Here is a 15,639-nt window from a genome sequence, read left to right on the forward strand (position 1 = left end):
ACGAGAGAACATGAAGAATAAAAAGCACATCGAAGAAGGCTCTAATCAGTAACGAGACTAACTCTTTCAGCTGAACAACATCATTGTTATAGCCTAGTTTTTCAGCTGAACGGTATCATTGTTATAGAATTAAATAGCTTAGTCGACAAGGCTCTAACCATAGCTTAGTCTCGTTACTGATTTGAGTTCATAACCAATGCTTATAACTCATAAATTTATAATCAATGCTTTAGTTTGATAAATCCAAAAATTAATAAAACCAAACACTAAATCAAAACTGTCTATCCTAAAGTAAATAAAAGAATATTAAACGTATCCTTTTGAAATTGTTTTAACTAAAAGTATCCAAACTAATGAAATTATCCAAAAGTAATCGAAGGTATCTAGATATTTTTATTAAAAACATTCAAAATAATTTTATTATCTAATACTTTTATCCGAATCATCTTAATTATTTGATAGTTTATCAATATACCTTTTTCCGAATTATCTGAAATAGCCGAAACAGAATAGGAACCAAATGAAAACCAAAATTTTCGGATATATTCATGTTCTTATTTCTACTATCCGAACCAAGCTGAACTGAAAACTATTCGAAGTGGATCCGAACCGAAAATAGGTCATAATTGATACTTTAGCCCTATCCAAACTACCGTATACGTGAAATAACCAAACCTAACTGATACGAGAAATATCCAGGCCTATTAACTTCCAACGGAGCCTCTGCAGCGAAGAGAGGGTTCACCAAGCTTTATGTAATCCAACGGCAGAAAATTAACCAATAAGAAAACAAGTGATCTTATCAAGAAAGAACAAAAACATAAAGAGGACAAACGAGTGGATGATATTGACTAAAATCTCAGAAGAAGCTACGAGGCAGCCATGGCTTCCATCTCATCATGCACAGCTCCTTCTGCGAGCTTATTCTCCTCTACCACCAAACCTATCAACAGTTCTTCTTCTTCTTCTTCCTCAGTAAGGCTCTCCTCTCGGTTTCTTGGAACTCGAGTTGTGAAGCTCCGGATAGGACTCGGACCCTCCAACGGGTCTAGAGCCACTTGCTGGTTCAAGTTCGGAAAGAACGGCGTTGATGCTGAGAATGCTGGAATCTATGGCAGCCAATCACGTGATGATTTCGATAGAGATGACGTCGAACAGGTTTTGTCTTCACTTCTAGGTTCTTGAATCACTGTCGTTTGTACAAAGATGTCTATAAAGCTTTAATATGTTCTTGGTGATTTGTAGTATTTCAACTACATGGGGATGCTTGCGGTTGAAGGAACCTATGATAAGATGGAGGCTCTTCTCAACCAAAACATTCATCCTGTAGATATTCTTTTGATGTTAGCAGCCTCAGAAGGAGACAAGCCTAAGATCGAGGAGCTCCTCAGAGCCGGTGCTGACTACACTGTTAAGGACGCTGATGGAAGAACCGCTCTTGACAGAGCCAGCAGTGAGGAGATCCGTGATTTGATCCTTGGATCTCTCACTCAAAAGGCTTGACAAAATTTTCACTACTAGCTTCTTAATACAGAGAAGTGATGTCTGTTTTTGGTACCTTGGAATCTCAGTCGTTTCAGTGTTTTGTTACTTTTAGCGTTTGGTCCAAAAACCTAAGTGAGCTGCAACATTGAAGTATAGATTGATTTTATTACCAGAAGCTTTACAAAACCAAGAAAAGAATATTAAAATGTCTTTTAAATCAAGAAGGAAGGCAATTCAGCACTACCAACATTGACGTAAGTCTCGTTAGTGCTGCCAAGATCCATAATGTAAGGCCTGCAAGATGACATTAAGGCGAAGTGAAATTTAATTCACAGTCTCACACCATCTGATTTCTCCTTTTCCATTTCCCTGAGGCCTGAGATAAACACATTCACGGTGACATTAATATTGAACTTAACCCTCCTTCTCATTAGATATTTGGTCATATAAAATTTACTTTCGAAGAGGAGAAGAAGTCTAGCGATACTGGATAACAGCATGCTGCTTGCTGCATGAAGGGTACGTAATCAGTAGGAATGTCAGCAATTCTTCTCTCACGTCCATAGCGATAGCAGCTTTGGCAATCGAGATGAATTGGCCGGGTCCTCGACATAAGCAAGTGAAACATTAAGATATGACCCCCAAAACGTAAGAGATCATTTATATAAAATAGATTCCCAAATTTGATGTCCAAAAAAAAAAGGGATTCCTAAATTTGTTAAATTTTTTATTAGAACATTTAATAAAATTATCGAACACATATATCATATGTACAAAAATCATGCATCAAGAATACTGATTCAGGCCATTTACAGTTGGAGCAAATAGAAGAAACAAAATGATAAATTTGTGTATGCATAGTCGCTAAACTAAAATACAGTCTTCAAAGATTCAAACTGAAATAGACACTAGAAGCAAGTTACAATCATATCATCATATAATTATATTCATTTTAGTTAGACTGGCAACTTTTAATGACTACCAGCCAGTAATTTGGCTTTTATTGCTATTATTCCATCAAATGGATACTCAATCATCAACGACCACGGTTTTTGAAGTGTTCACGCTAAAATGCATCATACAATTTCTCATATTTATTAAGAAGAGTGGTGTGATACCTGCAAAGGGTTCACAAACTAGGGACGCATATAAAATTTAAGAAAAGATGCCAACTAAGAAGAAACCAATGTTTGCTTTGCTCATATTTTCGCTGGCACATCATGTGAAAAAACCAGCTCGGATCTGCAAAATCTTGGTTAGACTACTATCCATATCATCACTATCTTTCATATCATCTTGTCAAACTATTTATTATGACAAAGTCCAAGTTGATTAGTCAAATATTTTAAAGCTTAAGGAGCCACTTATCCCATACATGGTTGATGGAGAAGGGACACAATTGAGGTAACAGTCCCAAATCCATCAAAGATTCGGTTCAAAACTTCATGGCTCACCAACAATATGTTGTACATGTTTGATAACAAAAATACTAATGCAATAATAAAACAATTATTATCCTGCTGGACTATAAAAGGTTCAAGAACGTGGACTGCTATATACGACCATATATTATATACGCTTATCATTTGTTTTTAATTAACTAGCTATTTTAGTTTATAGCCTAGGGTGTAATGTTGCCTTCATCACGTTTTCTGTTTGAGATAAACGAAGACTAAATCTGATTGCCACGTTATAAACCATATTATCGCTAAACACTTAGTAGCAGTTCCCCACGAATTACATGTCTCCATCATTGACTGAGTTATTATATATATATTTCAAGAACACTTTCCCTCAATCAATACAAATGTTGTTCTTTTACATACTTGTAAATTTGATACCTAGCTAGCACATAAAAGAGTATTTAAAACGGAATACAAAAGAAATGAAGTAGGACATTATGAAATGTAATCGTTCCTTAATATTGTCGCAAAGTTTTGATTATTAGTAGGAATTTTACACACAACAAAATGTATTTATTAGAGTTAGTTTGTCTTAACTTTTAAATAATGAGATTTAAATAATGTAGGAAGTCTAGGCGGTGTGTTACAAAATCTATACAAGCTTGTATACCTTTCTTTGTTATTGCACGTAAAGAAATCAAACTGTTCAACTGACATATATAAAATATGAAATCAACAAGTAGATAAATTAAACAATAATTAGACTAAAGGGCCAAATTGTTCCAGACCTACAAGCTTCATGTACCCCCCCTCCTCCTACATTCATATATATATAGATGTCATATTTGAAAGGATTTGACAAACAAAAAGTCTAAATTAATACGATTTTTAGCTTCTCACGTCTTTCTTTTCAATAAGATCCAACCTACTCTTCATCAAGCTCTTCTCTCAGAAAGCTCAAATGGAAAACTCAGCACTAAGCAATGTCGTGAGGCGAACAGTAATCTCTAATCAACAGAGAACAATACAAGAGGGTCTAGAAGAGAGTAGTTGGGATATGTACGTTGAAACCGAAGATGGTATCAGCCATTATGAAGATTCTTCCATGATCTCAGATGCTGCGTCTCCTATAATCTATGTCGAAGAAGACACGGCTTCATCTCCGTCTAACAGAACCAAGGTTAGCCCACAGAGAAGACAAATTTGATGTATTTGCATAATACATACATTGATAGGCCTCATCAATGGCAATGCACACACACACACACACATATATATATATATATATATATATATGTGTATGTTGTCTCATGTGTTATATATATATACATTAATCTTAGCCATGTTTGTGTTTTTAGGGTTGCAGTGAAATGGAGAACAATACGACAGAAGGAAAAACCATGAACAATTCTAAAACTGAGGTAAGAAACTTTCAACCACCTTCATGTTTTTATATATATTCTTTTTTTTTGGACAGAATATATATTCTTAATATATAAATTATTGTTTATTTATAGGAGAAAGGATTGAATAAGAAAGGGATAATGAATGAAGAATATTGCGCAGAATTGAAGAAGAGAGGACTTTGTTTAGTGCCTTTGTCGATGTTGTACAACTACATTGGTTGATACTTCGACTGTTTTTAATCGTAATCTTTTATTCTTTTTTTGTGATTATTTTCTGTAAAATCTGTTGAAGGCTAGTAAATTTAGTGCAAGTCGAAATAATGATGGATGATGTATTGTATGTGTAAATTGTACAAGCAAGAGTGAAGATTTGTAAAACATGTCCAAACATGTTAATATAAAGTTAGCATGTTTCCATGTGTAATAAAATGTTATCATGCCTTCATGCGTCATATTTGGTACAATCATGTATATATGACTACTTTTGGAACGCCTTGTAGTTCAAATGACTGAATTTTCCTGACTTTTTAAAAAGTTCCGATTGATTTGTTAATGTGCGATTGTGTCAAACAAATTTATATAACATTCATAGCATTTATAGAAATTTCTTTTTAAATTATTCAAGTTTCATTTTGGGAGATTTGTGGACAATATATAAACATGTGGTATTCTTTCATTTTTATTTAGTTCTTAGATGTGAATTATGATACTAAAATGGTATAAAATCCCAGAAGTTCAAACTCTCACAATTATTGTCCATATATGGATGTCCATTTCCACAAATTTTACATACAGATATCCATTCTTAAACGTAAAGAAATTGTATTAAGTTTCACACAAAGCTTTTGAGAGATTTATAGACAATACAAATTAAAATATATAGCCATATATATAAATTTTAACTTTTTGAATTAGCTTTTGAGAGATTTCTAAAAGAGCTGATTTAAGAAAATCTTTTTAATTGTAGACACCTTTAAAATATTTGAATTGTTTCTGAAAACTAACAAGATAATACAATAAACATAAAAAAAAGTAATTTTTTCAGATAGTTTTTTTTTTTAAAGTTTTTGTCACAAAAATAGCTCATTTTTGTTTTGAAAATTTTAAAATTTATTTTTTTATTTTTAAAAATTTGAAACTCTATCCCCAAACCCCACCCCTTAACTCTAAACTATAATTAGTTAACCCAAGGTTAAAAATACATTTTTATATTTTAATAAAACTTATTTTGGTCATTTTCTTCATTGAATATTATTTTTGTGACAAAAATTTAAAAATATTTATCCTAAAATTTGTTTAAAAAAAACTAATTATAGTGTTAGACGATTAGTTATTTTCCCGCAAAAAGAAGACAATCTGAATCTTTTTGTTTTCTAAAGTAAGACAAATTAATATGGGTAGATTTTTTTTTTTTGTGCACATTTAATATGGGTAGATTAACTATTCATTGTGCTGACAAAAAAAAAAAACTCTTAATTGTATGTATGAGGTGGACCCAAAAAAACCAAATGCTTAAAGAAGGTAGAGATTTGAAACGCAAAGCGGTTTCATTTCCTTCACTTCACGGTGATTCACGGATTCCGCATTACAGGAGAAAGCGAGAAAGAGAGATAGAGAGAGAGAGAGAACTCATCTTCTTCCTCTTCACATTCTTCTTCCCTATCACACTAGATCGATCTCCTCTCTTTCTTTCACTCTCATCCATCATCAGCTATGGTTTCCCCTACCAAACTCAAATCCATGGATTTCTACAGGTGCGTGATCCTCTCCTCTCTCTCCCGTTTCCACAATCCTCTGTTATCTCTGTTTCATATACATACATTTTTTTTATTGAATGCCTTTCGCATTTTTGGTTATTCTGAATTGTTGAGAAAGTTCGATTCTTTTCTCTTAATAATACATAAAGGATCTGACTTTCGAGGTGCCCCTTGTTGTTTAGGAAAATCCCGAGAGATTTGACAGAGGCGTCTCTATCAGGCGCTGGCTTATCCATTGTTGCTGCTCTCGTTATGATGCTTTTGTTCGGAATGGTATTATCCTTTTTTTTTAACAACATCATCTCTGTCTCTGTTTGATCAAAGATGTGACATTTCGATCTTTCAGGAGCTGAGTAGTTATTTGGCGGTCAACACTACCACAACTGTCGTCGTTGACAAGAGCGCTGATGGCGACTTCTTACGCATTCATTTCAACATCAGGTTCGGTTTCGTGTTTAGATAACGAATCTTCTCTGTGACAGTCACTAGAATCATGAAGATGTGTTTTTTTTTTGCTTGACAAATAATTTGCTATGATAATTTCACATTTTCAACTTGTCTTCTTTTTCTTTTTTTATTGTCATAAGCTTCTGAGTCATGTGAGGGGATGATAATGGTTCTCTATAAGCTGACATTGGTGTTGTATCTTCATTCTTTTTTTGTAGTTTTCCTGCCCTTTCATGTGAATTTGCATCCGTTGATGTGAGTGACGTCTTGGGAACTGTAAGTCTCTGCTCATACCTCTCTATTTTGATGTATCCCTTCCTCACTTTCAAATTGCATTTTGCTATAAAGCAAAAACGCTGAAGAAAAAGCTTAAGTCTTGACATTTCTTCAGTTTCAGAATATTTATCTTTGGTTATATGATACATGGTAGACTATACTTATAAGCATTTGAGTCGGCTGTGCTGTTATGATCCGGATTTAATATAATGGTTATCGCTTCCATTTATATTAGTAATTGTCATCATAAAAGTTAGGTGGAACTTAATAATACCTTGAAGAAGTGTTGTTGCCATGTTGCTGAACACTTGAAGCTTGTTACTTTTTCCATGAGTCCCTGTTCCAGTTTGAAAGCAACATTTTCTGAATTTAACCGAGCTATGATAAATATATATGCATATTATTTATATGGCTTGCTCCTAGATCTAAATTTGATGTTTGGATTTTCAGAATAGGCTGAATATAACAAAAACAATTCGCAAGTTTCCAATTGATCCGCATTTAAAGACCACTGGTGAAGAGTTCCACTCTGGCCATGGATCACATGACATCAACCACGGAGAAGAAACTAAGGAAGAGATTCCTGATGGTTCCATACCACTTGTCAGTAGTAGTTTTGATTCATTTTCAAAACAGTGAGTATGCAGTTTCTTTTTTTCTATTGTTCTAGTACTATCTGAGGATTTGAAGATGGATTAACGTAAACTGGCTTTCTTTTGCAGCTTTCCTCTATTGATTGTTAACTTTAATGCACCATGGTGCTACTGGAGTAACCGTCTGGTAATTTTCTTCAGTAATTTCTTATGCTTAGGCTAAAAAGTTCCAATGGTCTTTTCATCTGTTATGCAAGCACTAGTGGTCCAGTACTGGATGTACTCATCATAGTTTGTTCTTTCTGCTTGAACGAGGGAGAACGAATCTGCCTTATTACTTTCTTGACTGCCATGTTCATGTCATTTTCAGAGGGACCTTTACTTTGTTTTTATTTTGTGTATTTATGTGTTACAAATTGTATGTGAAAATCTCTTTTTTTTAATTATACGTTGGTAGCTTTTACGTATCTCAGTACCTGTCTAACATTGAGAAATTCGTTCATGTCTGGTTATGCTGAGCTTCCTTATTGTGTTTTCTTTCAGAAACCGTCGTGGGAGAAAGCAGCTTCAATTATATACCACAAGTTTGCATTAGACTCTTCTTCGTTTTTTATTAAGTTGTGAATTTCGCTATTATTTCTGAACATGGTTATTGCTAATATTCTGCTGCAGATATAATCCCGAAACTGATGGGCGTGTTCTTCTCGGAAGCGTTGATTGCACAGAAGAAGCTGAGCTATGTAAGAGGTATGAAGTAGTTGATGGTTTCCTCAAATATTCTTGTTGTATGAAACTTGCTAAGAAAAAGCTAGTTTGTTACTTTCTTGCTTGTTCACCCACCTTTCTCAATTCTCATAGCTGCTGTTTAAGGATGCATGAGGAGCTAATTTCTCGTTTGATATCTGACACATATTTGGATTTTATATTTTTTTGCAGGAATCATATACAAGGCTATCCATCTATTCGGATTTTCCGCAAAGGCAGCGACCTTAAGTGAGAAACCATCTGATAAGATGTTTAAACTGCCACTAGCATAGTTATAGTTTGTCATATCTTCTGCTTAACCTTATGTTGCAATGCAGCGATAACCTTAAATTTATATTTTGTTCTGTTGCATTTTTTTAGCTTCCTTTGGGGGTCTGTGAACCACATATCTGCTTGTGCAAATATTCTTATTAAAGTGTTACCTGTTTTGCTGTATTCAGAGAGGACCATGGACACCACGAACATGAATCTTACTATGGAGATCGGGACACAGATAGTATAGTTAAGGTAAGATAAATCCAAATTTCATTTAAGGGATTAGGATGTTACGTGTGTTTTTGTTAGTTAGTCTAGTTATATAAAAACAGGTATACAACATATACATATACATGCACATCATCATATCTTTTTGCTGCGTTTTGAGTAAGTATTGAGCAAATGTTCTTCTAAAAGTTTGATACACAAGGATTATTTCTTTCTTCCAGATGGTGGATGAACTGGTGGCACCTATCCACCCGGAGACCCACAAGCTAGATTTGGATGGTATATCCAACAAGACATTGAAACATCTTAAAAAGGCACCAGTTACAGGAGGTTGTAGGGTTGAAGGTTATGTGCGTGTAAAGAAGGTAAAATCAATTCCGACTACTAAAAAAAGTGAAGACAGATTCAATGTCCCTTCTGTAACTGATTTGCGGCATGTTTGATACGTTTCAGGTTCCAGGAAACCTTATTATCTCAGCTCATTCAGGAGCTCATTCGTTCGACTCTTCTAAAATGAACATGTCGCATGTTGTTAGCCATCTTTCATTTGGGAGGATGTTTTCACCTAGGTTGTTGACCGATATGAGGCGCTTGTTGCCATACATCGGCCAAAGCCATGACAAGCTCAATGAAAAAGCATTCATTAATCAACACGAGTTTGGTGCCAACGTTACTGTAAGTCCCAGCATACCTATTCTTGAAACCTTTACTGACCCTTATCTAATTGTTTCATACACTGTACAGATCGAACACTACCTTCAAGTGGTCAAGACAGAGGTCATTACAAGAAGAACAGCTCAAGAACATTCATTGGTTGAGGAATATGAATACACCGCTCACAGCAGCATAGCTCAGACTTACTACTTACCCGTTGCAAAGTTTCACTTTGAGCTCTCTCCCATGCAGGTTCAGTCAATATCTCTCTTAAATTTCTTAATATATATATACTCTCCTCTTTATAATTAACTCCTTGGTTGTTCTGTTTTTTTTGGCAGATTATGATAACTGAAAACCCAAAGTCCTTCTCACACTTCATCACAAACCTTTGCGCCATTATTGGTGGTGTTTTCACGGTTTGTATATTCTCAATCTTTCTTCATCATACTACCATAGATTCTATGGTGGTTTTAATGTTGATTTTTTTTTGTTTTTTATTTCAGGTAGCGGGAATACTAGATTCTATTTTCCACAATACAATAAGACTGGTGAAAAAGGTGGAGCTGGGGAAAAACTTTTGATTGGAGACTGGAGGTTAGAGTTTACCATTAATCTATAACACCATAGAAGAACCTCAGACTGTTTTATTTGGAACACATGTTCCTACAGAGGAAAAAACTCAGATAAGAGAAAGAAGTTTTGTTTTGACACTTATCTTAGTTTCTTTATGTTTGTTGAGAAATAATACAACCCAAGTGGAACTTTTTATTCATTTACCTGATAAACAAATGTTTATAAATCAAGCAACAAACACCAACTGAAAAAAGATTGAAAAGAGAAGACAGAAGAGAAACTACTTAGTGTAGGAATAGAGTGGAAGCAAAGGCAGCTACAAGAAGAGCAGCCACAAAGGAAGAAGATGGGGAAGCTGCACTATTTGGAGTTTCTTGAGTTGGAGTAGGTGTGGGTGCTGGTGTCTCAAAGGGTCCTGTCATTGGCGGTGGAGAAGGAGGGGACTCTACCGAGGGAGCAGGAGCTGGAGACGGCAGTGGTGGTGATGATGCGGTGGTGTTTCCGTTTCTGTCAGCCATGACGATGACCACTAGCTTCTCGTTTTTCTGGCAGTTGTTTTTGTTTCCGCTGATGAAATAGTATGGTCCAGAGTGTGTTAATGCGAAAGAAGTTTTGCCATCAGCGAACTTAGCGGTTGGTGCATCTGTGTTGCAGCTGTCGTAAGCGTCTCTTGTGACTTGGAGAACTGAGTCTTGGTTTGGTTGGTAGACGAACACTGCAATTGCATACATTGTTAGTGTGTCACATGTGAAATATGGCTATGATTATGGTTTAATTAGTAACTTACGCAGAGAGTCGCCGATTTGGAATCTGCTTTGCTCTGCCCATTGACTGTAAACTTGAGCACCTGAAGGGACGGTCCAACCTTTTGCACCACCTACCGCAAACTCTCTAGCGTAGGCCTCGCTAACGATCATGAACAGACACATAAGACCGAACCCATGAAGCTTCATGTTCTTTAGGTCTCGAGCCATTTTTTAAGATGTATGTATGTGAATTTAGTGTGTCATAGGGGTTGATGAGACATATGAATATGATGAAAGGCGTTTGAGTTTATATAAAGGTGTGGCTTTTGAGGAAATGTTGCAGAGAAACTCTTTTTATTATCTTTCTCAGATTCTAAGCAAAGCATTGCTTTCAAGAAGTGTTTTAGTTTTCGAATCTCTCATTCCTTGCTTCTCTCAATAGCTTTTGTTCCTTGGTTCTGCATCTTTGCTTTTGTATCTAAAAGACAAAAGAGAGATCTCAAAAAAAAAAAAAAAAAAACAAAAATTGAACAAAACTCCAAATCAAAAGACTAAGATCTTCTTCATGTCAAAAAAATAGCTGACATTGTTCTGAGCTTTTTGGGATCTTCTTCATGAACACTTATAGAGACCAAACAAAAGTTATTTCTTCAGTAATTAACCCATCATTAGTGCGAAAGCCACTGCCATAGCGAAAACAAGTGATATCATACCACCCCTATGTCCTGAGCTCTTCTTTGGGAAATGTTTGGAAGCGCACACTCTTCTCCATTGAAGAAAACTTTTGTCGGAAAACCGTCGCCTCCAGGTATATTCAGTCCATGAATGTTCTTCTTGGTGAAGGAAATAACAGACTGTTGCTTCCCAGGCACGGCAGGGTCTCGTAGTGGATTGGTTCCGTTAACTTGACCCACAAGATAGTTCAAACCAGGCAAGCCTTGGAACATAACAGTCCTATTATTTGGTGGAACACGTGTGCCGTTAAATGAGTAAACGTTTTCATACCCTGGACCTGCTTTACCCATATCAACCGCTACAAACCAATCCTCAAACGCGAAATCTCTCCAGTTGAAAACGGTTAACCTAGCAGTCCAACCGTCTCTGTAATCAGTGTTAACGTGCCAGTTAATACTGACTCCACAGTTATCAGGACAAGGGAGTTTCTTAGGTATTGGCATGTGGTTTTGTTTGGCCCATGCTTTAGCTTTTAGGGTTCGGTTTTTGAATGGGACAAGGAGGGCGTCTGGAGGGAGGAGTAGCGGGTTACAGTCAGCATTGCAAGTGTCGGTATCTATGTCATTGCATCCGCAAGCGCAAGTGTTACAAGGCACTGCAGAGTTGTTGTAATAGGCAGAGAAAGAGACCGCAACATCTTGAGGCCTGAGCTTTTGGTTTGGTTATGTTGCATACAACTTGCCAGCTGGCTATGGCATATGTTATAGCCGGTAGCCCGCTGGAATCCGGGAATGACGACGGGTCAACCCAAACTGTAACGCCCCGACCCGCCCACGGCTAATGGGCCACCCACGCCCGCTCTCTCGGCCCGTGGGCCCATCACGTCTGACGGTCGGTCCGTTAATTTTTCAAAGGCTCGAAATCATTGTTTACTGACCCTGCAATCACCACCCGACCTTTTCCCATGCTTTGGCTTCACTCGCACGCTATCGCGAATCACTTCCCGATAGGTCACCCATCATTCCACTACTCCAGCTCAAGCACGCTTAACTCTGGAGTTCTTTCAGGATGTGCTCCGAAAAAGGTAAGTCAACTTTGGTGACATAGGTAGCCAAATCAATTCTCTTAAGTCTTTTCACATATCACAACTCGGGATGTTACACAAACGGCCAAACCGGTGGCCCGCATTTGTACTGAGGATTGAGAACTCCATCGATCTTCCAGTGTTAGAGCTGTTTTGTTTAGGTCAGGAGGCAACTTGAAAACCTAAAAAAAATTGAGAGAACAAAAATAACTTCAAAACCTTAAATCAAATTATGAGAATCCTTACCTAATTTTTATTTATTTTTATTTTGTAACGGTGTGTCTGGACCGAGGCCAAACTAATTCTCAAGGGAACAATACTCACAAGTAGTTCGGTTTTTATTGTAATGAAACCTAAGACATGATCCCATGTCCGTTTTAATTCCTGGTAGATATATTGTTTTAGACAACAGAGATTAACTACTTACCTGCAACTGGAACATAGATCTAGCTTTCCAAGGATCCATAATAGGTGGCAAAAGAGTTCCGTTTTTGCAACAGTAAGGTAACTTTCCTGTAACGTTATCTTCCTTCCTCTCAGGAGGCAAATCGGAAATGTCTTGCTTCTTCTGACAGTTCATGACCTGAGAGAAGTCTAAGTCTTTGTAATACTGTCCAGCTTTGCTGTTAAGGCATTCAGATGGATCTCTCTTGTGAGTGTAAGCTCCTCTCATCGTGTTTATAATCTCTCCTCGCATCCATTCCCAGGTCAGGTTCCAACGGTCCAACCGACCGAGCGGACTATCGTTGTCGATGGTCACTTGGGCTAAGTAGTTGCTGCCAAATGATTGCAGAACATCGTATACTATGTTCAGATCACCGTACCTTCTCGGTGCAAACTTTGTCTTTGGTCCGGTCTTGACCTTGAACTTAGGGTTTCTCTTGCAACAAACCTGCATATTTCCTCCTGTGGAAGAAAATAGAATCATCATGTAAAAATCATAATTATTTTTTTATTCAATCATCTTTATAATTAAATTCCCTTGAGAGATTATATTCTCACACACTATTTACAAATTAAGGTCTATAGCTCGTTAATCTTTACATAATAAATACTTTCTCTCACCTCGAAAGTTTAGACAAATAATATTTAATATATATAAAATGTTTAGCTCTAATTAGTACGAAGCATTTTGAAAATTTTTGAAAAAAAACCCAAAAATAAATTTATGCGGATTTGTCTTGAACCCAAAGAAACTATTGTACTAATCGAACATTAACGAGTTGAACATAGCTCAAGAAATCAACCACATTTACTACCCATAAATTTCACAAACTTCTATTTTCAGATTAAAAATACTAAATTTTTATGTAGTTAGGTCTAAGAGTTTTGATATCATGTCAAATTTTATAAACTTACAAAATCAAAATAATGTCTAATATATAATAAGATGTTTAACTCTAATCAAGTTTTGATATCATATCAAATTTTATAAACTTACAAATCAAAATAATGTCTAATATATAATAAGATGTTTAACTCTAATTAATCAGTACGAAACATTTTGAAAATGAGCTCAAAAATAAATTCATTCGTGTTTACCTCTTGGACCCAGAAAGACTATTGTACTAATTGGACAATAAGAATTGAACATAGCTCAAGAAAACAATTACTACCCATAAATTTTGCAGCCTATTATTTTCAGATTGAAAATACTATTTTTTTTTAAGTAGTTAGGTCGGTCTTGATATCATGTCAAATTTTATAAACTTACGAATCAAAATCAATTGGCTATGGGTGCATCATTTCAAATCCATAATATATATCACTTATGTCACATCTGATTTCCCAGAGTGAGAGTTTCAGTTGCACACTTTTTACATACTAAAGTTCATTAATTTCTACGTAATCCCAATAGTAAACGCGAGACTACTTGATGAAAGGAACAAAACAACTAAAATGAGTGTTTCTAAAACGTAAGCAATTACATAATAAATGCATACAACTATATTATTAAAACCGAAGTACTTTTTGGTTTCAATGGCTAAATGTGTAAATAAAAAAAAAATACTAAAAATATTACTTGATGAAAACTGCTTTATACCTCTCTAAGATGATCTTCACTCACGGCCAGTTGTACATTGCGTTATCTCGAGTGACATCACCGGAGGGGCTTAAGATATTAGACGATACCTCTTAAGTCAGATGGAGCTGATGGAGTAACCAATATACTCTACAAAGAGATCTTTAAGGGCCTCCAAGACACAAAGGTTAGCATTTTTTTTGCTAAATCACAAAGGTTAGCATTGAACTGGTTTAGTTAGTATGCTATTTCCGAAACGATACGTTTTCAATTACTGACCTCATCACTATCATCGCAGGGAAAGAAGGCAATGTGGTATTGAACAATTGTTGGCTTCGACCAAGATAACATTTTCGGCTGTTGTAAGCATAATATTTACAAAGACTCGACTCTATCTTCTCTTACCGTTTTTTATTTACTACTTCGATGAAAACCATCATCTTAGCGCTTTAAAATATAATTTACTACTATATGCCTACTAAATAACTCCTAAATAAATAGAATCATCTAAGAATAAACACTACTATTTAATATTTAACCTTACTACAAAATGTAAAAAGAATAATTTACTACTTTTTTTTTGACGTCAAAAAGCCATTCTATTACTCAAACTTGAGGTGGTCTGGGTAACCAAACCGGAATAGAACAACCAACAAAATGTAACTTCCTATGAAAAGATCTAGCAGTCTTAGCCAAAAAATCAGCAATCTGATTGTGCGCACGTGGAACGTGAGTGATGTTGAATGCCGGAAAGCATATCTGTAGCGTCTCTATCCTCTCCGATTCCGTCGAAAAGCTTGGCCACGCCTGAAGATCCTTTACCATTGCAATTAACTCCTTACAGTCTGTCCCACAGTTTTGGCAGGTCGAATGTTGCAGCATATTCTCCATCGCCCACCGCAGTGCTTCTACTTCCGAGTGTAAGGCTAATTCGCGTCGGGGAAAGTTTCTTGTCCCCATAAGCTGAGCGTTCCCAGAACCATCCATCCATGCCCATCCGCTCCCACTAAAGACGGCAGAAGACGTCCAAGATCCGTATAGCCAGCAAATATTTCCCAAGCTTATGACTTGGAGTTCCTCATTTATATTATCTTGTGCCACCGCTTGTACCACTTCATTAGCATCAAACCAGGCTTGACATTCACTCTCTGCATGTCTAACCAGTTCCAAAGGATCTCTATCTATTCCCCTGAAGAGTTTTTCATTCCTGGCTTTCCAAATGTACCATATTATCCACGGATAAGGATCCCTATCTTGCTCTGGCCC

At 36.1% G+C, this 15,639-nt stretch overlaps 4 protein-coding genes and 1 pseudogene across 4 annotated transcripts; 3 read left to right on the forward strand and 2 right to left on the reverse strand.

Annotated features, from left to right (window-relative positions):
- Positions 1-789: 789 nt before the first annotated feature.
- Positions 790-1,654, forward strand: LOC106357488 (protein LHCP TRANSLOCATION DEFECT). Its single transcript, XM_013797150.3, has 2 exons — positions 790-1,158; positions 1,246-1,654. The coding sequence occupies exons 1-2, from the start codon at positions 883-885 to the stop codon at positions 1,501-1,503; spliced, it is 534 nt and encodes a 177-aa protein (XP_013652604.1). The 5' UTR covers positions 790-882; the 3' UTR covers positions 1,504-1,654.
- Positions 1,655-3,092: 1,438 nt separating this feature from the next.
- Positions 3,093-4,516, forward strand: BNAA05G20370D (vascular-related unknown protein 3). Its single transcript, XM_013797124.3, has 3 exons — positions 3,093-4,068; positions 4,247-4,309; positions 4,406-4,516. Exons 1-3 carry the CDS (start codon positions 3,850-3,852, stop codon positions 4,514-4,516), a joined length of 393 nt encoding a protein of 130 aa, XP_013652578.1. The 5' UTR covers positions 3,093-3,849.
- A 1,310-nt stretch (positions 4,517-5,826) lies between these two features.
- Positions 5,827-10,044, forward strand: LOC106357486 (protein disulfide-isomerase 5-3). Its single transcript, XM_013797148.3, has 15 exons — positions 5,827-6,048; positions 6,234-6,324; positions 6,398-6,492; positions 6,717-6,774; positions 7,225-7,409; positions 7,497-7,554; positions 7,911-7,951; positions 8,040-8,114; positions 8,304-8,360; positions 8,573-8,639; positions 8,837-8,980; positions 9,069-9,290; positions 9,360-9,521; positions 9,611-9,688; positions 9,776-10,044. The coding sequence occupies exons 1-15, from the start codon at positions 6,008-6,010 to the stop codon at positions 9,851-9,853; spliced, it is 1,452 nt and encodes a 483-aa protein (XP_013652602.1). The 5' UTR covers positions 5,827-6,007; the 3' UTR covers positions 9,854-10,044.
- Positions 10,015-10,894, reverse strand: LOC106357487 (early nodulin-like protein 3). The gene is made up of 2 exons (XM_013797149.3): positions 10,633-10,894; positions 10,015-10,560 (listed from the first exon to the last, which is right to left on the reverse strand). The coding sequence occupies exons 1-2, from the start codon at positions 10,817-10,819 to the stop codon at positions 10,130-10,132; spliced, it is 618 nt and encodes a 205-aa protein (XP_013652603.1). The 5' UTR covers positions 10,820-10,894; the 3' UTR covers positions 10,015-10,129.
- Positions 10,895-11,072: 178 nt separating this feature from the next.
- Positions 11,073-14,762, reverse strand: LOC125596904 (annotated as a pseudogene).
- Positions 14,763-15,639: the final 877 nt, after the last annotated feature.

The sequence above is a fragment of the Brassica napus genome, unplaced genomic scaffold (genome assembly GCF_020379485.1).
Source record: "Brassica napus cultivar Da-Ae unplaced genomic scaffold, Da-Ae ScsIHWf_1320;HRSCAF=1886, whole genome shotgun sequence".
NCBI lineage: Eukaryota > Viridiplantae > Streptophyta > Magnoliopsida > Brassicales > Brassicaceae > Brassica > Brassica napus.

Bases quoted from the DNA above. Each gene is read 5' to 3' on its own strand.
- LOC106357486 (XM_013797148.3), top strand. From the start codon at position 6,008: ATGGTTTCCCCTACCAAACTCAAATCCATGGATTTCTACAG. The intron at 6,775-7,224 runs GTAAGTCTCTGC...TTGGATTTTCAG, and splicing joins TGAGTGACGTCTTGGGAACT to AATAGGCTGAATATAACAAA. The intron at 8,981-9,068 runs GTAAAATCAATT...GATACGTTTCAG, and splicing joins GTTATGTGCGTGTAAAGAAG to GTTCCAGGAAACCTTATTAT.
- BNAA05G20370D (XM_013797124.3), top strand. From the start codon at position 3,850: ATGGAAAACTCAGCACTAAGCAATGTCGTGAGGCGAACAGTAATCTCT. The intron at 4,069-4,246 runs GTTAGCCCACAG...TTGTGTTTTTAG, and splicing joins CTCCGTCTAACAGAACCAAG to GGTTGCAGTGAAATGGAGAA. The intron at 4,310-4,405 runs GTAAGAAACTTT...GTTTATTTATAG, and splicing joins TGAACAATTCTAAAACTGAG to GAGAAAGGATTGAATAAGAA.
- LOC106357488 (XM_013797150.3), top strand. From the start codon at position 883: ATGGCTTCCATCTCATCATGCACAGCTCCTTCTGCGAGCTTATTCTCC. The intron at 1,159-1,245 runs GTTTTGTCTTCA...GGTGATTTGTAG, and splicing joins ATAGAGATGACGTCGAACAG to TATTTCAACTACATGGGGAT.
- LOC106357487 (XM_013797149.3), bottom strand. From the start codon at position 10,819: ATGGCTCGAGACCTAAAGAACATGAAGCTTCATGGGTTCGGTCTTATG. The intron at 10,561-10,632 runs GTAAGTTACTAA...ATGCAATTGCAG, and splicing joins CCAAATCGGCGACTCTCTGC to TGTTCGTCTACCAACCAAAC.